The sequence below is a fragment of the Macaca mulatta genome, chromosome 6 (genome assembly GCF_049350105.2).
Source record: "Macaca mulatta isolate MMU2019108-1 chromosome 6, T2T-MMU8v2.0, whole genome shotgun sequence".
Classification (NCBI taxonomy): domain Eukaryota; kingdom Metazoa; phylum Chordata; class Mammalia; order Primates; family Cercopithecidae; genus Macaca; species Macaca mulatta.
The window spans coordinates 1,317,454-1,341,386 of NC_133411.1; the positions used below are offsets into that span (position 1 = coordinate 1,317,454).

General features: G+C 48.3%; 2 protein-coding genes across 2 annotated transcripts in view; one reads left to right on the forward strand and one right to left on the reverse strand.

Annotated features, from left to right (window-relative positions):
- Window positions 1–266: 266 nt before the first annotated feature.
- Window positions 267–12,616, reverse strand: CCDC127 (coiled-coil domain containing 127). Its single transcript, NM_001194083.3, is given in 3 exon segments — window positions 267–1,181; window positions 9,953–10,083; window positions 12,562–12,616. Coding segments are annotated over 2 exon segments (783 nt in total). The 5' UTR covers window positions 10,074–10,083; window positions 12,562–12,616; the 3' UTR covers window positions 267–519.
- A 165-nt stretch (window positions 12,617–12,781) lies between these two features.
- SDHA (succinate dehydrogenase complex flavoprotein subunit A) overlaps window positions 12,782–23,933 on the forward strand; it is a 33,263-nt gene continuing 22,111 nt past the window's right edge. The window contains exons 1-6 of the mRNA XM_028849301.2: window positions 12,782–12,877; window positions 18,250–18,336; window positions 19,063–19,224; window positions 20,126–20,269; window positions 20,590–20,754; window positions 22,880–23,028. Of these exons, the coding sequence (XP_028705134.1) occupies window positions 12,815–12,877; window positions 18,250–18,336; window positions 19,063–19,224; window positions 20,126–20,269; window positions 20,590–20,754; window positions 22,880–23,028 (770 nt within the window). The 5' untranslated portion in view covers window positions 12,782–12,814. The remainder of the gene's footprint in view (window positions 12,878–18,249; window positions 18,337–19,062; window positions 19,225–20,125; window positions 20,270–20,589; window positions 20,755–22,879; window positions 23,029–23,933) is intronic.

Consider the following 23,933-nt stretch of genomic DNA (forward strand, 5'->3'; position numbering starts at 1 on the left):
TCCCCTTTATGGGAGAGAGATCTTTAAAATAAAAAACCTTGATAATATAATATTACTACTTTCTATTATCATCTGTTATGCAGTTCTACACATTATCTGACAAATTCTTAATGTAATCTGGTGAGAGAAAAATAATTTGAGGAGAAAGTATTTAGGGAGTGATGAAACACAGAAAAGTACTTGTGGTAAGGACCAGTATTGTATTTGACTTTTTAAAAAACCATTTTTACCCTGGAGCTAAAATACGAGGTTACACTGTTCTGCTTGATACAATACGGGCAGCTTACAAATGCTTCAGAGAAACCACATCCCCAGCAGCTGCAGAGTGTCAGGAGGAAACCCTCCGTCTCTGAGGCTTCGGGCACTTCTGCTCCGAGGGTGGCGGGAGTGGAGGTCGCTGCTGAAGGGTGGCGGTGTGGCCATGGCACAGGCAGCAAGGGACAGACGACGCCAGAGGCCCAGAAGGCTCATGACTGCCTGGCCTCGCGTCACTAAAAGCAGTTTTATTTCATCCTTGTCTTACTTTTCTAGTATGGCTTCCTCTACTCTCTTAAACTTCTTTAGTTCCACAACTAGTTCCCAGTATCTGAGATAGAGCCACATGAGTCTGCCATTCTGGCGTTTGTTGGTGTTCCAGACTTCACCACAGTATGTATCGTGCTGAAATATGTCGGTGAGACCGGCTGCCATCTCTAGGTCCGCAGCAACGGGGTCGACGGACGCTCGCACCAGTAAGCTCTTCTCCAGCTCCAGCCGCTTGCTGCGAGGAAGAAACAGACTGCAGTAGATGTTCTGTCTTTCCGTGAGAACAGCTTCAAACTCTTTCAGCAAAAGCCTGGCTCTCCTTTGCCAGTTTTCTTCCTTTTGCAGGCAGCTCAAATACGCATTTCTCAAAGGCTGCACCTGCCTTTTTTCTTGCATCACCTGGGCCCGTTCCTGTTCCAGAAGCTTCTTCTCTTCTACCAACTTGCGCCCCTGAGAGATAAGGGCTTCTCGATAACTAGCTGTTCTGTTCTGTTCCTTTTCGAGTTCCAGGGACAACTGAGCAGCAGCACGCCGATTTTCTGAGATCATGGCGTGGTACTTGGCTTCCAGATCCTGTTGAAAAGCAGTAGTTCTCTGACGGCAGGCTTCCCTCTCTTTTTCTATTTCTTTCTGGGATTCCCTAGACCAAATCCAACCTGACATGAATGGAGACAAATGCACAAAATGAAAAAGTTAGGGCTGAAGTTCTATAATTTTCACTTAAATCATAAGGCAGCTAAGGATAGCATTTCAATAAAAGCTTAAGACCTCAGCCGTACCAAGATCACTTCTGTACAAAAACGTGTCACAGGCCAGGTTCTTATCTTAAAATCAGGCAAGGGCTGGGTGACCAAACGATCCTAACCCTAATCCTTTCCGTCTTCTAATTGTTTGTTGCTAAGAAGATCTCCCACTGCTTTTTTCTCCTCTCAAACCCACCACCATTTGCCTGCTCTGGCTCTAGTACAACTGGCAAAGTTTAAAATATCTGGGGTCGGCTTCAACTACCGTTGGCCGGGTTCTTATAAAAGTTGTATTTAGCTTTGCCTGGTGGCAACGAGTCAACGGCCTGAGTTTGAGACACTGCTTACATTCTGATAAGGACACATGAAAATAAAGTGGGTTAAAAAGTTTAGCCTCGGCCGGGCGCGGTGGCTCAAGCCTGTAATCCCAGCACTTTGGGAGGCTGAGACGGGCGGATCACGAGGTCAGGAGATCGAGACCATCCTGGCGAACACGGTGAAACCCCGTCTCTACTAAAAAAATACAAAAAACTAGCCGGGCGAGGTGGCGGGCGCCTGTAGTCCCAGCTACACAGGAGGCTGAGGCAGGAGAATGGTGTAAACCCGGGAGGCAGAGCTTGCAGTGAGCTGAGATCCGGCCACTGCGCTCCAGCCTGGGCGACAGAGCCAGACTCCGTCTCAAAAAAAAAAAAAAAAAAAAAAAAAAGTTTAGCCTCAAGACACAGTGGGCTTCTTTCCTCAAACTGGAGACTGCCGGAATCTCACGAAAACGGGACGGGGACTGCTGGGAGGCTGGAGTGGGCATTGCCCGGCTCTGCCCCTCACACCAAGGAGCAGCAGGGCGGCCTGCGCTGCAGAGAAATCCGGTGCCTCTAAGACCTGATGACCCACAGAGCCTGCCGGCCAGCGTGCACCTGGCTCCAGATGGAGTCACCGACTCTTTGCCCGTCCCACAAGTAAGAGTTGGGTGTGTTTCAACAATAAAAAAATGACCGTGCGATAACAGTTCCATCCACATTCCGAACTGATGCTATTGCTCAATAATTTCATACACGTTAGAGCATTACTGCTAAGTCTGTTTTTCCAAATAGCGATGCGTTCTGCTTGGACATTCTAAAAGCAGCACGGAATTGAGTCCTCTGGAAAACAGGATTGTATGGCAAATTTTCAAAGCCCAAGGCCCCAAGCAGCAGTGTGGGTTCCCTCGTGCGCTTCTATCCTGCAACCCATCCCCCACTAACCACTCTGTGGAATCCCTCTTCCATAGCCCCTTCTAGAACCACTGGAGTTTGCATCCACTTTCATGGTTCTCTTCCTCCTTTCGCTGCTTCCCCCAACCCAGGCGGCGTCCTTGGCATTCAATTCTTTTCTCCCAGGTCATTAATGGTCACCTTTTTCTCCTGGGTCATTAATGGCCTTTGTGGGAGCAATTCCATGACAGCAAGATTTCCGTTAGCCTGAAAGCCAGTCTCCCTTGGATATGCTGTTGACACCTCACCGGGTAAGCACAAAACCAAACTCATCCTTCCTCAACCAAAAATAGCTGCTAGTCCTACTTCAGATGACAACTCAAACTCATGTCATCTTTATCTCCTCCCTTTGACAAGAGCTCACAGGCAGAGGCCTGACCAGGAAAGAAGCTGCTACAATGTCACTTGATAAGCACTGAGGGGTTTGCAAAGGTATGTGAGGAGAGAGAAGGGAAGGCTCGTCTGGTTTTGGTGAAGTCAAGGAAGGCTTCATAAAAAGGTGAATGAACAAAGTCTAGAAGGCTGAGCAGGAGCTGCAAGGAAGTTACCTGAAGTCAAACGAGCAGGGCAGACGAGAGCCTTGGAGAGCGAGAGGTTCCAGGAGCCAGATGTGCCTGGGGACGGGGCTTACGTCAAGGAGAAGCTGGCGCTGCCTTTGGAGAGTCACAGGTGCCAAATGAGAGGGGCCCCCAGGAGACCCGGAGAAGGAGCACGGGATGTGCTCTGCAGCCATGAGGAGTCAAAGGAATTAACGTGACTTAAGAGCATCCAGGAGGTGTGGAGGGCTGGAAGTGGGGCTGGGAGAGGTGGGGCTGGGAGGGGTGGGGCCAAATCAAGAGGAGACAGGCAGCTGCTCCCTGATACAATCTGGGGGCGATCTCAGTCAAGTCACATCATTGACAAGTAAAACCACTGGAAAACTAACACAGACAATGATGCATACAGTTAATCATCAGACCCCACCACACAGGCTGTGGTTATTGGGAAGTTTGGGGCTGGACGGGGAGCCAGGCAGTGGAGGCTGCAGGCAGCTTTGCAGAGGAAAATGTGGCACGACAGGCTGGGCGTCAGGAAAACCTGAATTCCGAGTCTGACCCGACAGATGCCTCATGACTCTGGGCACATGCGACTTTTCAAAGCCTCAGTTTCAGGTGGGACTCCTGCTTCTGGGAAGACGGAGTAGACGTCCTCCCTATTCTTCTAAGAAAACTAAGAAGACACAGTAGACGTCCTCCCTATTCTTCTAATTGAACTAAAAATCCTGGACTTCATCGATAAAACAAGATGACTCTGAAAGGTAGAGAGAAGGGAGACTGGCTTGGGTCCCTGGGACCCCAGGAACAACATGGGGGCAAGTCCTCTAGATTTTCATTTTGCTTCATAGATCCCAGACTTGGAGCTGAAGACACAGGTAATTAGAAATCTCAACGGGTGCAGACAAAAAAAGAAACTCCAACAGAGCCTGCTATCTTGGCCCAAAGGACCATGATAGGGGCCTGGTAAGGGAGAAAACATTCCAACAGTAATCACTCTACATCAGCCAAGTAATACAGAAAAAACTGCGGCCCCCGCTCCCACCCAGCGGCAAACACAGGGTGGGGTTGGGGGGAGCCACGTGGGGAGCTGAGGCCTTCCCAGCCAGGGGCACCCGTAAAGGCCAGGGGGCTGGAACTCCCACCCTTTCCTCGGGGGCCCACGGGGGTCAGAGGCTGAGTGGGAGCCTGGACTTCTGTCCCAACCTGGCGGTAAGGAGGCTGCGTGGCCCTTCCCCGGCCAGGGTGTTGTTCAAGAACGCCAGCTAAAACTGAAGGTTTAAATAAAAACCAGTGTTTCATCACGTAACACCCAAAATGCCCAGGTTCCAGCAGAAAATCACTCACAGTACCAAGGGTTAGGATGGGTCATGCTAAATGAACAAAGATGACCAACAGATGCCAAAAGCCGGATGAGAGACGGCAGTATTATCTGACGAGGACTTCAGAGCAGCCGCCATGACAGAGAGTCAACGAAAACAAACAGAAGACATAAAGAAGAACCAAATGAAAATTCTAAAACTGAAAAACAGAACAACTGGGAGGAAAACTGGAATGATGGACTAGACATGGAGAAGCAAGAGCAGCGCGCCCCGGGCAGAGGCTCAGGACTCCCCTATGAACACAGGAGCAATCCTTTGCAGCCTAGCCACAAACATAATTCCACAATATGTAAAAGGAATTCTATAGCATGGCCACGGGGGGATCGCTCCAGAGACAAAAGGCTGGTTCAATATTCAAAAATCAATGTAATCTAACACATTACTGGCCGGGCGCTGTGCACTTTGGGAGGCCAAGGCGGGCGGATCACGAGGTCAGCAGATCGAGACTATCCTGGTTAACACGGTGAAACCCTGTCTCTATTAAAAATACAAAAAAATTAGCGAGGCGTGGTGGCGGGCGCCTGTAGTCCCAGCTGCTGGGTAGGCTGAGGCAGGAGAATGGCGTGAACCCGGGAGGTGGAGCTGGCAGTGAGCCGAGATTGCGCCACTGCACTCCAGCCTGGGTCACAGAGCGAGCCTCTGTCTCAAAACAAAACAAAACAAAACAAACAACTAACACGTTACTAAGCTGATGAAGAAAAATCACATGATCACATCAATTTATTTATTTATTTATTTATTTTTATTTTTTTTTTTATTTTTGAGACGGAGTCTCGCTCTGTCGCCCAGGCTGGAGTGCAGTGGCCGGATCTCAGCTCACTGCAAGCTTCGCCTCCCGGGTTTACGCCATTCTCCTGCCTCAGCCTCCCGAGTAGCTGGGACTACAGGCGCCGCCACCTCGCCCGGCTAATTTTTTGTATTTTTTCAGTAGAGACAGGGTTTCACTGTGTTAGCCAGGATGGTCTCGATCTCCTGACCTCGTGATCCGCCCGTCTCGGCCTCCCAAAGTACTGGGATTACAGGCTTGAGCCACCGTGCCCGGCCGATCACATCAATTTAAACCAGAAAAAAGGGCCAAATTCAACACCTATTCATGAAAAACAGGAATACAGGGGAGTTTCCTTGACTTCATAAACAGCATCCACAGACAACCTGCGGCTGACACTGTACTTAGCTGGGAGAGGCTGAGTGTGTTCTCTCTGGTCAGGGACCGTCTGACAGAGTCCCAGAAGTTCCAGCTACCGCCGGAAGGCAAGACAAGAAATCAAAGGCAAACAGGCTGGAAAGAAGAAATACAACTAAAGTCTTATCCCTTATAACAAAATTAACTCAAATGAGTAAGTGCTTAAATGTAAAATGTAAAACTAAAACTCTAGGGAGAAAAATCCTTCAGGACCTAGGGCAGAATTCCTAGACTTTCCACAAAGAGTAGAGTTCATAAAAGGAAACGATGAGAAGCTGCCCCTCATCAAAAGTACCACTTTTACACTGCAAACGCCCCTCTGAAGAGAATGAACAGACAGGCTACAGACTGGAAAAGGATACTTGCAAGCCACATATGCAACTAAGGACTAGAACCTAAGACATATTAACAACTCTCAAAACTCAACGTTAAAAACAAACAGTCTATTAGAAAATGGCTGAAACGCCGGGCGCGGTGGCTCAAGCCTGTAATCCCAGCACTTTGGGAGGCCGAGACGGGCGGATCACAAGGTCAGGAGATCGAGACCATCCTGGCTAACACGGTGAAACCCCGTCTCTACTAAAAAATACAAAAAACCAGCCGGGCGAGGTGGCGGGCGCCTGTGGTCCCAGCTACTCCAGAGGCTGAGGCAGGAGAATGGCGTAAACCCGGGAGGCGGAGCCTGCAGTGAGCTGAGATCCGGCCACTGCACTCCAGCCTGGGCGACAGAGCCAGACTCAGTCTCAAAAAAAAAAAAAAAAAAAAAAAAAGAAAATGGCTGAAAGACAAGAATACTCATTCCATCAGGATATGCTGATGGCAATGAGCACGTGAGGAGGTGCTCGACGTTGCACACTTGAGCCACGATGAGAAAAGATGCTCAACACTGCACAGCAGAGCCATGACGAGACAGCACCACACACCCATCAGGATGGGCAGACAGGACAGCAGTGTGAGCACCAAATGCCAACCAGGAGGTGGAGAACCCGATCAGCTCTGCATTGCTGGTGAGAACCTAAAACGGTGCAGCCACTTGTGAAACATTTCAGCCCTTTCTTTTTTTTTTTTTTTTTGAGACGGAGTCTCGCTGTGTCTCCCAGGCTGGAGTGCAGTGGCGTGATCTCGGCTCACTGCAAGCTCCGCCTCTCGGGTTCACGCCATTCTCCCGCCTCAGCCTCCCAAGTAGCTGAGACTACAGGCGCCCGCCACCTCGCCCGGCTAGTTTTTTTTTTTTTTTGTATTTTTAGTAGAGACGGGGTTTCACCATGTTAGCCAGGATGGTCTCGATCTCCTGACCTCGTGATCCACCCGCCTCAGCCTCCCAAAGTGCTGGGATTACAGGCTTGAGCCACCGCGCCCGGCCCAGCCCTTTCTTAAAAAACTAAACGTGCAACTTCCATAACACCCAGTAATTTCACTTCTGGCACTTTATCCCAGAGAAATGAAAACTTACATTGACACAAAAACCTACACAAGAATGTTTATGAGAGCTTTATTCATAACAGCTGAAAACCGGAAAGGTCTTTCAGTGGTTAAACACGCTGTGGTATGTCCATGTCATCAAACACCACTCAGCAATGAAAATATCTATGAACTACTGATACAGCAACAATCTGCACGGACCTCAGGGGGTTACGCTGAATGAAAAAAGTCAACCCAAAAGGTTATATACCGTTTGATTCCATTTATATAACATTCTTGAAATGACGAAGTTCTGGAGATGAAGAACAGATCAGCAGTTGCTGGGGGCTGTGGAGGGAGGGCGGAACACAGGGCAGCACGAGGGGCCCGGGATTGGGGGATCTTGACGGCATCCTGGCAGATGTCTTGGCTGCGACACTGCACTGTCATGTTGCAGATGCTTCCATTGGGGAAAGCTGGGTAGAGGGTACACGGGCTCTCTCTATTACTGATGACAACTGCATGTGACTTACATCACCCCAAAATAAAATATTTAATTAAAAGAAACTGAGTTGGGCCCCGTGAACTCAACCAGTCCCTTTCAGCTCTAAGACCATGTGTTTTCTAGGTCAGGAGAGGAAACGGGAGGTACAGGAACGCTAGAGGGGAGAAAGCATGGAGAGATGGGAAAAGCACGGAGAGAGAGATGGGGAAAGGGGAATCAGGAAGACCGAGAGAAAAGGGGGGAAAGCAGAATGACAGAGGAGGTGTGAAGAGAGAGAAGCCCACTGGAGTGCTGAAATACTGATAGTCTCCCAGGGGAGCTACTCAGGGTAAGAATTTCTCCAGGGACTGCTCTTTCAGGCAAGCACAATTACACACATTTCTATGTTATATTAAGTAAAAATCTAGTAAATGGCCTGGGCACAGTGGCTCACACCTGTAATCCCAGCACTTTGGGAGGCTGAGGCAGGCAAATCACGAGGTCAGGAGATAGAGACCATCCTGGCCAACATGGTGAAACCCTGTCTCTACTAAAAATACAAAAATTAGCCGGGCATGGTGGTGGGTGCCTGTAATCCCAGCTACTCAGGAGGCTGACGCAGGAGAATCACTTGAACCAGGGAGTCGGAGGTTGCAGTGAGCCGAGATTGCGCCACTGCACTCCAGCCTGGCAACAGAGCAACACTCCGTCTCAAAAAAAAAAAAAAAAAAAATCTAGTAAATGTAGTAAGTGATCAGGACAAAACTGGCTTCTCATCAATAAATCAATCAATGGCGCTTATGAAGTATTCATACGTCTGCCTCTTCTTCTAGACTACACTAGGGGCTGGTTAACGCTCCTGTGTGCAACAGAACCTCAAACACATCATAACACACCTTTGGAGAATCCTTACAAGAATGTCAAGTTAACAATTATCTCTCATCACACTACCTCAGCAAAAAACCAAGAAGAAAAAATAAAATATTCTTCAACCCTTTTCAGCGACAGAAAGCATCATTTCAAAAGTCCAAGAAGGGGAGGTAAGAATTTCAAAAGTGAAAGTTACCATGAAAGGCTATAAAAGCTAGAGATGAGTCTGAAAAACAAATGGAAAATGAGTCACTTCAGGGCCTCTCCCAGCCTCAAAGCCAATTAATTATTACATTAGTAAGAGTAATTTTTAACCTTCCAATCCACTCACCCTAGCCACAGGCAACAGTAGCCTCTCCAAGTGTTAAGTGTTTTTTTTCCCAAGCCTGCAGGCGAGTGAGCTTTTCACATGGCAGCCCCTTAGCACTGGATGTGGACCTGCCCTGTCTTTCACCAAGAAGCAAGCACTGTGCAGATCACTGAGTCATAAAAACCACCTGCTCTTACCAGCCTCCTCTTCCTCTACAGCAAAACTCCTGACCTGAGACATGGAAGCAGATAAAAAGCCTCTACGTAAAATGTACCACTACAGCTAGAGGGCAGTTTTGCCTTTCTTCCATTCAATTACTCAGTCTCTCATGTTCCTAAATGCCAGCCCAGAACCATGGAACCTGAAGAAACACAAAACGCACTCCTCTGCATCAGTGAATTGATTGTGTGGTGGGGATATAAGTCTGCATGTGACTGACAGGTCCCCAACGTGATGCCAAGTCAATCTAAACTAGAGAGAATTTCTGGTCAGGCCAAGCAGAGATTTCCTGGATGAAGTCTCCGAAGACTGATTTCCTAAACATTAAACATCACTGGTTTTCCAAAACTGGTTTTCTTTTTTTGTTTTTTTTAAACCCTGTTGCCCAGGCTGGAGGGCAAGTAGTGCCATCTCCATTCACTGCAGCCTCGACCTCCCAGCTCTACTCACTGCAGCCTTGACCTCCCAGCTCCACTGATCTCCTCACCTCAGCCTCCTGAGGAGCTGGGACTACAGGTGTGCATGGCCACGACTGGCTAATTTTTCTACTTTTTGTAGAGACGGGGTTTTGCTGTGTTACTCATGCTGGTCATGCGATCTGCCCACCTGGGCCTCGCACAGTGCTGGGATTATAGGTGTGAGCCACCACACCCAGCCCACTGGTTTCCTTTACACCCGTTCTTTTCTCCCATCAGTCCTTACGAAAGCACCTGAAACAAGGAACCCCCCCCCCCGACTTGAGAGCTGCAAAGCCTTGAGAGGGAACTTAGTTATTAAAACCCACCCCACACAAAATGCTTCTAAACGCCTTGGCTGACTTAATCCTTGCAATGTGCTGAGGTTAAGTATGATTATCCATCTCCTGTGAACAGGAAAACTGAGGCTCAGAGGTTAAATGATTGGCCCACGGTTCACTGCATGGGATAAAACTCGGCTGTCCCTGACAGGTCCCAAAGTCACGGCCTTCAGGCTCCCACATCATGCTGCCTCCCTCACTGGGGCTCCACACTCTCAGCCTGGAAAACATGAATTTTAAGAAAACCATGACTTACGAAAAGCAGCCAGTCCCAGCATTGGAACCAACAGGGCATAATTCCATCTGCTTCCATCACCACCATCCGCCCTGGAATTAGGCCGGATATTCCAGTTTGGGGGATCATTCAGGTTATTCATGGAGATATACCTTGAAGTAAAGAATAAAAACGTTAACTAGTTTTATTCAAGAAATGTTCTTCAGTTTTAATTATGTGTGCACAGCATTGAGGCCCTATGGGATTCAAAGAAGGAAAAAACAAGACCAGGGTCGGGCGTGATGGCACACACCTGTAGTCCCAGCTACTCGGGAGGCTGAGGCAGGAGAATCGCTTGAACCCGGGAGGTGGAGGTTGCAGTGAGCCAAGGTCACACCACTGCACTCCAGCCTGGCGACAGAACGAGACTCCGTCTCAAAAACAAACAAACAAACAAAAAAACCAAGAACTTAGAGGAAAGTGACTCACAATCTGGTTGGGGAAAGTGGAGAAAACAGACATGTCTTAAGCATCTGAAGTGCAGGTAGAATCAGGTAAGTTCTCTAGTACAAATATGTTTAAATGTATGGCTGCTGCGATGGTTAATTTTGTATGTCAACTTGACGTACCACGAGGTGCTCAGATACATGGTTAGGCATTATTTCTGGGTGTGTCTCTAAGGGAGTTTTTGGATGAGATTAGCATTTGAACCTTTAAACCAATTTCTTACATCTCTCCCCTCTATTGGTTGTTTCTCTGGAGAACCTCATACAGTTGTATCAAAGATACAGAATCAATTCGAAAGAAGTGGGCTCACACCAGACACTTCCTATGAGCTAGGGTTTGAAGAGTGAGCAGCATTCTGACAGGCAGAGAAAGAAGGAAAGGGTCTTCTCATCAGGAGGAAGACTGTGAGGAAGGCAGGGAGGGGTGATGTGGTGGGGAAGGTGCAAACAGTGCTAGAAGCTTCTCAGGCCTCCTGGTGTGGTGGTGATGAATGCAGAGATGACAGAGCTCTCTGCCTCAGGCTCAGCATGCACCCTCTATAGCAAGGCTGGGGGGCTAACGTTAATAAGAATTTACTAATTTACTGAGTACCTACACGAGGTTGCATGTTTTCACAAAGTAGAGTCACTTTAAATTTGTTTACATGTGACCCCCACAAATACACACGATTATAAAATAGTCAAGGGATGTATAATAAACAAGAAATCCAATCCAATTTCTGAAAACTTTTCATGGGATTTTCAACAAATATTTAACATCTAAAGATAGAAAATTATGATAAGCAATAAAGATATGACAAAAATATGTCTCAGAGCTTAATACTAATGGATTTGTGGTAATTATAGAATTAAAAAATTAAGGCCAGGCGCGGTGGCTCACGCCTGTAATCGCAGCACTTTGGGAGGCTGAGGCAGGTGGATCACCTGAGGTCAGGAGTTTGAAATCAGCCTGGCCAATATGGTGAAATACATATTTCACTCTACTAAAAATACAAAAATTAGCTGGGCCTGGTGGCGGTGGCCTGTAGTCCCAGCTACTTGGGAGGCTGAGGCGGGAGAATCTCTCTCTTTTTTTTTTTTAGACGGAGTCTTGCTGTGTTGCCCAGGCTGGAGGGCAGTGGCGTGATCTCCGCTGTCCGCGGGAGAATCTCTTGAACCCTGGAGGCGGAGGTTGCAGTGAGCTGAGATCGCACCATTGCACTCCAGCCTGGGCAACAAGAGCGAAACTCCATTTCAGACAAAACAAAACAAAATTAGATAGATAACTCACCCAGCACCAAAACTGCATAACTAAAAAAAAAGTCTAGGAGGTACTATGTCCATTCCCTGCAAGCCAATAAAGGCCACGTCTGGGGCATACATCCAAGAAAATAATCCTAAAGATGAAGTTACGGTCACAAATATGTTCTGTACGGTGTTATTTATTAAGAGTAAAAATGGGAAACAACCCAAATATCAATAAAATGGGACTGAACCATTGCAAATTTACTAAAATAACTCAACATTGTTAAACATCTCGCATAAGAGAAAGATTTTAATAATTTAAAGTGAAAAGACAGGAAACAAAATTGCTAATGATTATTGGTTTATTTTTCATGCCACTTCATTCCACAAAAAGATTTCAGATATCTTACAAAAAGACACACTAGAAATATTAAAATACTCTCTGAACCTTAAGCAAAATCAGGGTAAGCTAGCAGAAAGGCGTATAAGCCAAAGGGATCTACGCATCTTTAAAAGCTGACCACGGCCCTGCGCGGTGGCTCCGCCCCTAATCCCCGCACTTGGGGAGGCCGAGGAAGGAGGATCGCTTGAGGCCAAGAGTTTGAGACCAGTCCGGGCAACACAGCAAGATCCCGCCACTACAAAAAATTTAAAAATCAGCCGGAAGCCAGAAGCTAGGGACATGGCTGAGGATCGCTCCCGCCCCTCGGAGGCCGGAGACCGAGGGTCACTCCCGCTCAGTAGAGGCCGGAGGCCCCGGGTCGCTCCCGCCCACCTCCGCGGGCGAGCGCAGCCCCTCCGACCCCATTCCCTGCGGTCTGGACGTTCAGGCCCCCTCTGTCTGGGCGATCCCGCAGAACCACCCACGGCGCTTTAAAAATGTTAGTGCCCAACACCTCCCCAAAATAGGGCCCGCTCTACCTCGGTCGGGGAGCCCAGGACCTCCGCGTCCCCTCAACGCCTCCGTCCGCGGGTCCGCTTTGCGCAGGCGCGGCGCCCCCACTCAGCCCCCGCCCGGGCGTGACGTAGTGCGCAGGCGCGATGTCCCCCACTACCGCCCCGCTCGACCCCGGCGTGGTGCGCAGGCGCGATATCCCCCTAGCGCGACCCCGGCGTGGTGCGCAGGCGCAGTCTGCGCAGGGACTGGCGGGACTGCGTGGCGGCGTCAACAGTCATGTCGGGGGTCCGGAGACTGTCGCGGCTGCTGAGCACTCGGCGCCTGGCGCTGGCCAAGGCGGTCAGTCCGTACCGCGGACCGGGGCGGGACAGGCGGGGGCCGAGGCGGCGGTAGGAGCGGGACGGTCCCCAGCGGGTGCGAGCGGAGCGGGCGCCGGGTCCCCGCGCCCCCGCGCCCCCGGTCCGGGGATCGGGAAGGGGCTGGGAGAGCCCTGGGCCGGTGCGAGGCGGAGCCGCGGGGCGGACTCGGGGAACCGGGGAGCTCGGTCCTTAGCAGGTAGTCCGCGTCCCGGTGAAGGTCACGACCCCGCGGGCTTTCTGGTCGTCCGCTCTGCTGCCTTGGTCCGGGCCTGGGTCCGGGAACCCCGCGGGCTGAGGTGGCGCCTCGCCTCAGTGCCTGGCGGGTGGACTCGGGGAGGAGTCGTGTCTGCCCAAGGTCACTCGGGCGGATAGCGGCCGGTGGCCGTCCTGGCTGGGCTGGGCCTCTGCCGCCCTCTGTGCGGGTTGTCCCGAGGGGCCGCCCGCAGCCCGTGGGTGTGGCGGGCGGGGCGGGTGAAACCGCCCGGGTGGGTGCGAGGAGTGGCCGGGCTCGGCCAGTGGGCGGCCGGTGGGAAGAGCTGCGCGCCCGAGCTTGGGCTTGCAGTTCCGCTTTCCAGAAAAGCGCAAATCTGTGCGTGTCCACTTCGCGACCTTGTAAGTTAAGGGTGTCAACTTTGGGTCGTGTTTGGTGGCCCTTGTGCCACTGAAAATGTGTCGGTGTTTACAAGCAGCTGTGCCAGTTTTTAAAAATCAGACGGAGAGCTCAGCGCACTGACCGGGCGAGGACGCGGGACCGGTGCTTGCCTGTGCGCTGAGTGCCTCGAGGGCCGGGCTCGGCTTAGTCCAGGATGACGGTCAGGGTTATGCTTCCCTGAGCCCTCGCTCTCTGAGTTTGTCTGAATGTGCCCTCCACGATTGCATCTTCAGAATCGGCCTTCTAGGGTTTTAGTTCATCAAGCTGAATTGGATAGGTTTCGTTGCTTGGTTCTTTTGAATGAACTTACCCACCCACCTCCTTAATTACGAAGTAATTTTAAATTGCAGAGTAAAAATGTCAGTAGGAACCAAGGCATTCAGCAATATTGATTTGAATTATGTCTATAAATGTGCAGTTTTCTCCTTTTTGAAATAGTTATTAAAAACCTCGTTGAATTAAATGTGAAGATTAGTCATACAGCCATCCTGTCACATCAGAAAGCATGTAAACGTTCTAGTGTGTTGCTGTGATTGGTGCTGACTGAGCAGAGATCCCTGCCGCATCTTGGGCTTTTAAGAGCTGCTAGGAGGGCGTTGACAAGCCAGAAGTAAAGCCCATGGTCAGTGGGGCTTTTTAGGGGAAATGTTAGCTTGTGATTGGAGAAAAGCTAGGGCTGGTGCCTTTGTCCTTAACCCAGATGGTGCCCAGTGTTCCTCCTGCAGCCTCAGACCCCGCCAGCGGCGGAGGCACCTCAGACAAGATGGCAAGATAGCGAAATTTAACCAAAATTTAGTCTTGGGTTTTGTAAAAGTCTTTTTATCTATGAACTTAGCTTTTCCTACAGAAATTCTGCCTGCAAGCAGTATATTTATCGGCATTTCAGATAGGCTTTTATTCTTGAAGAATTGGAGTTTACAAAGGAACAGCGTAATCAAATTAGCAGAAAAAAAATTCATGATAGCCAACTGAGAAATGTGTTTGGAAAACAGATGCTGAGGATAATTTCAGTAAAGTCCAGAGAGAATTTTTAAATCTAATTTTGGCCAGTTCTGTGGTGTTTTTGATCATTCTATATTTACAGCTGATTTCAAGTGACGAACCTTTCAGACTTATTTTGCTTTTGGTTTCTTTTTATGTCCCGGTGCACTGACACAGCTTCCAAACTGTTCGAAAGCAATGTAATCAGAGGAAAAGTAAAACCAAGAAACTTAAATAGTTACTGGGTTAACTGCTTACTTCAGGTGAAGTTTTTCAAATCCCTTAATATGAATATCCAGTATATGGGTTCTAGGACAAATTGATTTCTTTGAATGGATTGTTCTGAATGCGTTTAATGGTGTTCTAGAAATGCATTATTTAGGCCATTATAGTAGTAAATATTTGCTTTGCTTCTTGGGATAATTGTAACAACAGTGGCATTCCATTCTGCATTCTTCATGATGTTTTTGCTGATTTATTTGAAAAATTGTGGCTTGGTTTTGATATGAAACCTGGATATTAATATTAGTTGGGAGTCTCAGAGATTTTTCCCAAGGGTCTTTAGATGGGGGCCAAGTCCAGGATCCAGAGCCAGCTGACCTACTTGAATCCTCTCTGAGGTTCCGTCTTTCCGTGGGGTTAGTGGGGTTTCTGTGGGTAATGTTTGAAACCTTTGGTGGTGCTCTTGTGAACCAGGGCTCACAGCCTGTGCACAGTAACCATGTGTGAACTGTATTTTTTTTTTTTTCTCGAGAGGGATTCTCACTCTGTGGCCCAGGCTGGAGTGCAGTGGCACTATCTTGGTTCACTGCAAGCTCTGCCTCCCGGGTTCACGCCATTCTCCTGCCTCAGCCTCCCCGGTAGCTGGAACTACTGCCATCACGCCCGGCTAATTTTTTTTGTATTTTTAGTAGAGATGGGATTTCACTGTGTTAGCCAGGATGGTCTCACGATCTCCTGACCTCGTGATCTGCCCGCCTCAACCTCCCAAAGGGCTGGGATTACAGGCGTGAGCCACTGTACCTGGCCTAACTGTATTTTAAGTATCCGTTTTTAAAATAATAAACACTGAAGTTCTAGTGAGAATAATTACACGTAGTTGTAAAAGAATCAGTGAGTATACCACCGCCCCCAGTTCATTTTCCGTGAAAGCAATTCCTGTTTCTGATACCGACTCCTGGTGTTTGCAAGACCTCTGTTTCTTTAGCGGATGTGCAGGTTGTGCAGGTGCATTTTTATCAGTTTTAGACTTCTTGCCTGGAGAGGGGATTTAGTTCACTTAAACTACCCTACTTCCGCTTCTTCCTCATACGGTCATGCGTGTTTAGGTTCTTCGCTGGCTGCTTTTGTGATTGTGTGGGTTGTACATGCAGATTAGTTTCTTGCTCATGATTTATAGTTGCATTTGATTAGATGAGGACCCCTCACTTTGCTAGATTTCGGAATTAATGTCTCTGCACTTCTTTTCCCCCTCCAGCTCCTAATTCAGTTGTCTGAAATTCCATATTGTTAAGCAAGGTCTAATATTCCTTTTATATATTCCCCATTTTTTTCTTAGAGGAAATGTTTGATTGTTTCTCCTAAAAAAATTAATAATTGGCACACAAGACTAGTCTTGTGTCAAAACTAGTTTTCAGTTTTATCTAAAGACTGAAATTGGCTTAAAGTTGGGCTTTCACATTCAAAACTCTGCCCCAGATTAGATTTAGACACAGAGGGTGAGTGTCCTTGTCCCCAAGGGGATGGCGTGATAATTTGTTCACGGTTGTGTTATGGGAGCTGCCCCTTCTAAGCTGGCTCTATGTGTGTGTGGCCGGGGCAGGCAGTGGGCATTCCATGTCAGCATCCTAGAAAGAACAAATAAACTTTAGTGATCTCACTGTTTCTACTTACAGTTGGTGTAATACACTGTTGTTATTGGTGCTGTTACCTGTGTTAATAGGGCAGTTTACAAAAGTTTCAAGAAAGTTTGTATTAAAATTATTTCAAAGACTTCTTTTTTTTTTTTTTTTTTTGAGACGGAGTCTTGCTGTCACCCAGGCTGGAGTGCAGTGGCCGGATCTCAGCTCACTGCAAGCTCCGCCTCCCGGGTTTACGCCATTCTCCTGCCTCAGCCTCCCGAGTAGCTGGGACTACAGGCGCCCGCCACCTCGCCCGGCTATTTTTTTGTATTTTTTAGTAGAGACGGGGTTTCACCGTGTTAGCCGGGATCGTCTCTCGATCTCCTGACCTCGTGATCCGCCCGTCTCGGCCTCCCAAAGTGCTGGGATTACAGGCTTGAGCCACCGCGCCCGGCCGACTTCTTTCTTAAAATATGATTTTACTTTGTCAAAAATTATACTAAGGTGGAAGAATATTTGTTCTTTCTCATTCATTTTCTGAAAAAAGAAAAAACTGAATTAGCTTATGTCAATAAAAACAGACTAGAAATTGGAGAAATGGAGAATAATTTTTTATTCCACATAATAAGTAATTTCTGAATTGCAAGTATTTCTAAATACTTGAAGACATCCCTCACATCCCCTCTTCTGATTGCTGAGTGTATTATTTCCTAAAGCTTTTTTTTTTTTCTTTTCTCTCTCTTTTTTTTTTTTTTTTTTTTTTTTTGAGACTTTGTCTCGCTCTGTTGCCCAGGCTGGAGTACAGTGGCAGAGTCTAGGCTCACTGCAACCTCTGCCTCCTGTGTTCAAGCGATTCTCCTGCCTCAGCCTCCCAAGTAGCTGGGATTACAGGTGCCCACCACCATGCCCGGCTAATTTTTAGTAGAGACAGGGTTTCGCCATGTTGGCCAGACTGGTCTTGAACTCCTGACTTCAAGTGTTCCACCCACCTTGGCCTCCCAAAATGCTGGGATTACAGGCAGGAGCCACCGTGCCCAGCCCCTAAAACTATTCTTTATGATATTTCTGAGACTATTCAGTGGTCTTCTAAAATGCAGCTAGCAGAATGGAAAATGTATCCTCTAAATGACTGGCCAACCTTAGCATATGGACAGTGTCACCTCTCACAGCCACTAAAAACTAAACACTAAAACCAGTTTTCTTGGGTAAAGGTTTCTAAGACGGAAAATTTAGGCAGCAAGATGTGTCAAATTGTAGACGTTGACCAGGAAAAAGCCAGGAGCAGCCAGGCAGGGGAGAGTGTGCATCCACCATCCTCCTGTGTGATGAAGGAATGACACCTCCTCCCTCTGGGCTGTCAGCTTTTACTGCTCCAGAATACAGATCTCCTGATTCAGTGTCCAGTGCCTTTTGAACTGACCACAAGCCCTCATGGACGACTGGAACTGTAATGTGGAAAGGGCTATGCTGGAGCCAGTTAAAATGCTTCATTACTTGCAAAATACCACATACAGTAATACGATATAGATGTCTTCCCTTCTCCACTAAGTAGATAAATAAGACTTTACAGAGGAAGTGTGCCTTTTTCATGTGGCATCTGAGTCCATGAGTGTCCTGTTTGGAAACAGGCTTCATCCTGGTTTTCTGGAGTGCCGAGTCGGGGCGGAAAGGAGGACCGGGGGCTCCGTCCTTCCTCGCCCCTTGGGCTGCCCTTCAGGGTTAAGTGGAGAGTCCCAGCTAAGCTCCCTGGATGCACAGGAGCACCTGGGTACCTAAGAAGGGGAACAGTTTGCAAGGGGAAGTTTAAATTACTGTCCCCCATAGCATCTGTTCCTTCAGGACACTAACCCTCTGCATCTGTGTCTTCTGTGTCACCAGTGGCCAGCAGTGTTGCAAACAGGAACCCGAGGTTTTCACTTCACTGTTGATGGGAACAAGAGGGCATCTGCTAAAGTTTCAGATTCCGTAAGTTCATGCTTTTTGTTCCATTATAAATGATTTTTTTTGGCTTGGGGGTAAGGATCTGTACCAGTTTCTTTTCATATGAGTCATAGACATAAGAGAAAAATTTCTCAGGTGTCCAACACATGCTGAAATTATTTTCAGTGTTATAATAATCAATTGCAAGTACAAACACAAACATAGATGTTAACATTTTTACTTATATCTCTTATGTATCTATAAACTAGATCTAAATTTGGATCAAGTAAAGCAATAAATTAAAATGAACAGTATCTGCTGTGACAGATGATAAAATTCCTACTGAAATTAGGACTGTGGGGCCACTCAGGTGTGGGTTCCTTGGTATTTGGCGTGCCTGTTCTCTCTGTTGGAAAACTGAAACTTGCTGAGAAGTTCTTTTCTCTAAGCTCACAATAGCGACTGAATACTTCTTGGCACCTTCTCAGGCATAAGCATAGGCACGGCCCTGAAGTAGAGTTGTGGTCCTCAGTCTGATCCCATGGGACAGACCCTCTACCATTCATAGAATCTGATCGTCAGTCCCTTCTCCACGTGCGAATGTGCCCACCTCTCCCCGCACTGTTCAGGGCTCAGCCCCAGGACAGGATGGAGGCCCTGTGTGCCTAGCAGTTGGTCCTTTTGTCTTTGTCAAGCTCCTTCACTGTAACAAGAGTCTTCGTGGTTGGCATAGTGGAGCACGTGATTGACAGGTGCGTTTTTCTTTTCCAGATTTCTGCTCAGTATCCAGTAGTGGATCATGAATTTGATGCGGTGGTGGTAGGCGCTGGAGGGGCAGGCTTGCGAGCTGCATTTGGCCTTTCTGAGGCAGGGTTTAATACAGCATGTGTTACAAAGCTGTTTCCTACCAGGTCACACACTGTTGCGGCACAGGTAAGAGAAAGGTGCCCCACCGTGCTCCCACTCTGTGCAGGTCCCGCACAGCCTCGCGCTTTCTACCTGGGCAGCCTCCTGCCTCCTCCCCATGCTCCAGCCACATGGCCTCTTGCTGTGCCTTGCTCACTCAGCTCACCCTCTCAGCGGTCTTTCCCTGGAGCCTCTTCCCTGGAGACTTGGAAGGGCTGGAGCCTTGTTGTCACTCCTAGTTGGGACTCCAGTCACACTCGGGTTTTCTTTGACCATCTCGCCTACTTCCCTCCCCACCCACCCCCACCGCCCCAACATCTTAAGAAAAGGAGATCATCTAAAGAGGAGGAATCAGAATTTAGGGTGGGGAAGGAAAGGGCAAGGGTTTTATTTGTCCCTGTGCTGCTGTCCTCTGGGACTCTCTGAGGAGTAAGAAGGTGGTGGGCACACACAGCCAAAGGAAGCAGGGGTACAGGGGAGTGCGACTCTGAGTGTGGAGCTTATTACCTGGCAGGAAGCACTTCTGGTCTTTAAATCACGCCCGTAAGTGCCATTGGGAAGATTTGTTGTTAACATTATCTGGAAAGATTTGTTGAGTACCTTTTCTGTGCCAGATATGTTAGGTAATAAGCATATTACAGGTAGCCTGTCACTCACGGCTCCAGTCAGCCCTTCCTGGAGTTCCCTCTGTCTCCACCACACAGATGAGGAGACTGAGGCTAAGGGATTGAATCACCGGGCGAGTCGGGGGAGGGTCGTGACCCGGAATCTGTCGGGCCTCGCTGCTCCTCTGCTGAGGTCAGCCCTCACTGGGAGTCACCGTGTGAGGAGTTGGCTTTCTCTGAATCCCCCAGTGGGTGGATTTGGGCCTGGAAGACAAAGCTGGGGCTCCTGTTTGTGGCTTGTAAGGAGTGGTTGGTGTTTCCAGGGAGGAATCAATGCTGCTCTGGGGAACATGGAGGAGGACAACTGGAGGTGGCATTTCTACGACACCGTGAAGGGCTCCGACTGGCTGGGGGACCAGGATGCCATCCACTACATGACAGAGCAGGCTCCCGCCGCCGTGGTCGAGGTGATGGGCGGGAGGCTCTGGGCGCCCTCGTGGTCTGTTTCTAGTCAAAAAGAGTCCTGGAAAGCATGTAAGCAATTGAGCCAGATGTGGCCGGCCGAAAGAATGGTGATGAGCAAAGCTCACAAGAGGAGTCTTTTTCCGTCACGAACTGTGCATTACACGTAACAAGAAGACTTCTCTTTGATGAAGTGTTGACATTTTCATAAAATAGGTTACTTTGGGTTTGCAGATTTGTGTTAAAGTTGTTCAGTGTAGATGAGCTATGAATATCTTGACTCCTTTAAGGTAATAAGGTTTTTGTTTGTTTTTATCTTTCACAGCTGGAAAATTACGGCATGCCGTTTAGCAGAACTGAAGATGGGAAGATTTATCAGCGTGCATTTGGTGGACAGAGCCTCAAGTTTGGAAAGGGCGGGCAGGCCCATCGGTGCTGCTGTGTGGCTGATCGGACCGGCCACTCACTATTGCACACCTTATATGGAAGGGTAAGGCTGCCCCTGGTCCAGCTGAGACAGGACATGTAGTGCTGGGGGTTATGGTGACAGCGGGGAATGGGTTAGCGTGCCCAGTGAGTCCGCCAGAGATTATGTAAAAAGCAACAGAGAACAACGGTGTAGGACACATGCAGCGACTGTTGATGTGAAAGGACCAGGCATGTGCTGTGAGAAGCTGTCCCTAAGGCAATATGTTATTTCTTGTATCTATTTTGGAAAGTTGAATTGATAATCTTATATACCAGATTTTTAACTTGGGGTATGTGACACTCAACATGTCAGAACCGAGCAAGCAGGCCAGGCACAGAGGAGGCCAAGGAGGAGGATCACTTGAGACCAGAAGTTTGAGACCAGCCTGGACAACATAGCGAGACCCTGTCTCTACAAAAAGTTTAAAAATTAGCTGGGCATGGTGGTACATGCTTGTAATCCCAGTTAGGAGGCTGAGGTGGGAGGATCACTTGAGACCAGGAGGTTGAGGCTACAATGAGCCATGTTCATACCACTGCACTCCAGCCTGGGCAACAGGAGACCCTGTCTCAAAAAAAAAGAATAGGCTGGGCACGGTGGCTCACGCCGTAATCCCAGCACTTTGGGAGGCCGAGGCAGGCAGATCACAAGGTCAGGAGTTTGAGACCATCTTGCCTAACACTGAAACCCCGTCTGTACTAAAAATACAAAAAAATTAGCCGGGCGTGGTGGCGGGTGCCTATAGTCCCAGCTACTTGGGAGGCTTAGGCAGGAGAATGGCTGAGGCAGGAGAATGGCGTGAACCTGGGAGTCGGAGCTTGCAGTGAGCTGAGATCACGCCACTGCACTCCAGCCTAGACGACAGAGTGAGACTACGTCTCAAAAAAAAAGAAAAAGAAAAAAAGCATTTTAAGGCTCTTTTACCACCTCTGAGTTCCTGAATGGATTGGTTTTGTTTGTTTGTTTTGTTTTGTTTTGCTTTGCTTTGTTTTTGAGACGGACTGTCACTCTGTCACCAGGCTGGAGTGCAGTGGTGCAATCTCTGCTCACTGCAACCTCCACCTCCCGGGTTCAAGTGATTCTCCTGCCTCAGCCTCCTGAGTAGCTGGGGCTATAAGTGCACGCCACCATGCCTGGCTAATTTTTTGTATTTTAGTAGAGACAGGGTTTCCCATGTTGCCCAGGCTGGTCCCGAACTCCTGAGCTCAGGCAGTCTACCCGCCTCGGCCTCCCAAAGTGCGAGGATTAGAGGTGTGAGCCACCACACCCAGCCATGGATTGTTTTAATTTTAATTGTTATCACTGGACAAAGACTTGAGGTGACAATAGTTACTGGGTAATCAAGGTCAACTTTGGCATGGCCAAATAATATTCTGAACAGTATTGATTCAGAGTATTCAGTATTCTGAACTTTGTTGTTTTCTGATGAATAGGGACAGACCATTAATTTGCAAGTTGTTAGAACACCAGTGCCTTCTCTGTGGCTGAGTGCATGGACGAGTGTGTGGTGGGAGGAGAAAGCAGCTCCGTCCGGAGCAGGAGCTGTCATGTGGGGAGCTGGCCCAGGCTTACGAGGGCAACTTGCACTGGCTGAGGGAACAGCAGGTCCAGGCGGGCAGCGCTGTCCAGTGCCTACCTTTCTGCAGTGCTGGAATCTGCTTGTCTGCAACCGTCCGCGTTGGGAGCTGCCAGCCACATGTGGCTGTTGCTAATGTGGCAGGTGTAGCTGAAGAGCTGAACATTTGATTTATTTTAATTAATTTAGTGGTTGTGTGTTGCCAGCAGCTCCCACCTGGGCTGTGACCCCATGGTCTGTGGACCTCACTCTGGCACCAAACTCTGAGCGGAGCTGCCTGTGGCCACCAGACAGTGTGGAGTGCCTCTTCGGGTTGTGTAGAAATAGGAAATGTGTCACCAAAGTAGGAGCTGTGGCTGCTGCGTTCTCTAGCGCACCTGCCTTGTCTGTGCTGCGCGGTGTGGAACGCCTCTCGTTCGCTGACAGCGTCCTTGACTCTGTTGCTGATCTCCTTGGATTTACCTGGTCCATTTGGATCAGGTTCTTTCACCTATTCACACGAGCAAATACCACCTTAAAACCTTACAGGTTGGCTTAACACTTCCTGCCCTTTTTTTTTCTTTCTTTTAGTCTCTGCGATACGATACCAGCTATTTTGTGGAGTATTTTGCCTTGGATCTCCTGATGGAGGACGGGGAGTGCCGTGGTGTCATCGCACTGTGCATAGAGGACGGGTCCATCCATCGCATACGAGCAAAGAACACTGTTGTTGCCACAGGGTAGGACTCTAATTTCTACTTTATTTCATTTATAAAAATGAATAACTTTCATTTAGAGTTTCTTTATTTTAATGAAAATAGAGGCATTGTAGAATAACGGTTCAGACACAGGCCTTGATATAACCTTGTGAGGGTGATGGCCTCTCCCAGCCGTGGTTCCTCACCTGTGAAGGGTAAGGACGGGAGCACCTGCCTCAGGCGGCGAGAAAGCATGGCCCTCAGTAGACGGCGGTGGCTGCCGTCAGGTTCACAGCTTACCTCTCCCGATTTTAGATGAGGAAACTGCAGCCCGAAGAGTCCCATGGGGGTTTCTGGCACAATCCCTCTTGTTTTAGTGGGTACTGTGTTAATACTGATTCCTGGGATGGGTAAGTCCTTCTTCTCCACATAACGAAAATAAGTAACTTTAATTTTATACACTGTCAGTTACTTTAACCATTTTCAAAGTAAAAACTGTCAGTACAGCGAAGGAAAAAATCAGCAAAACTACAGGTTGGGAAAAAATATTTTCCAAACCTTATATCTAATAATATCTTAGTATCTAAAATAGAAAAAAAAAACCCTACTAAAAACAACCTACTAAACCCAACTAAAAACAACCCTACTAAAAATGGGCAAAGGACTTGAATAGATATTTTTCCAGAGAAGACAAACAAATGGCCAATTGATGTATGAAAAAATGCTCAACATCACTAAGCACCAGAGAAATGCAAATTAAAACCCCAATGAGACATCATCTCATCTCACTCCAGGTAGAATGGCTGTTACCAAGAGGACAAAAGAGAGCAAGTGTTGGTGAGGATGTGGAGAAAAGGGAACCCTGTGTGCTGTTGGGGGGAATGTAAATTAGTACAACTATTGTGGAAAACTCTGGAGGTTCCTCAAAATTCACAGGACTACCATGT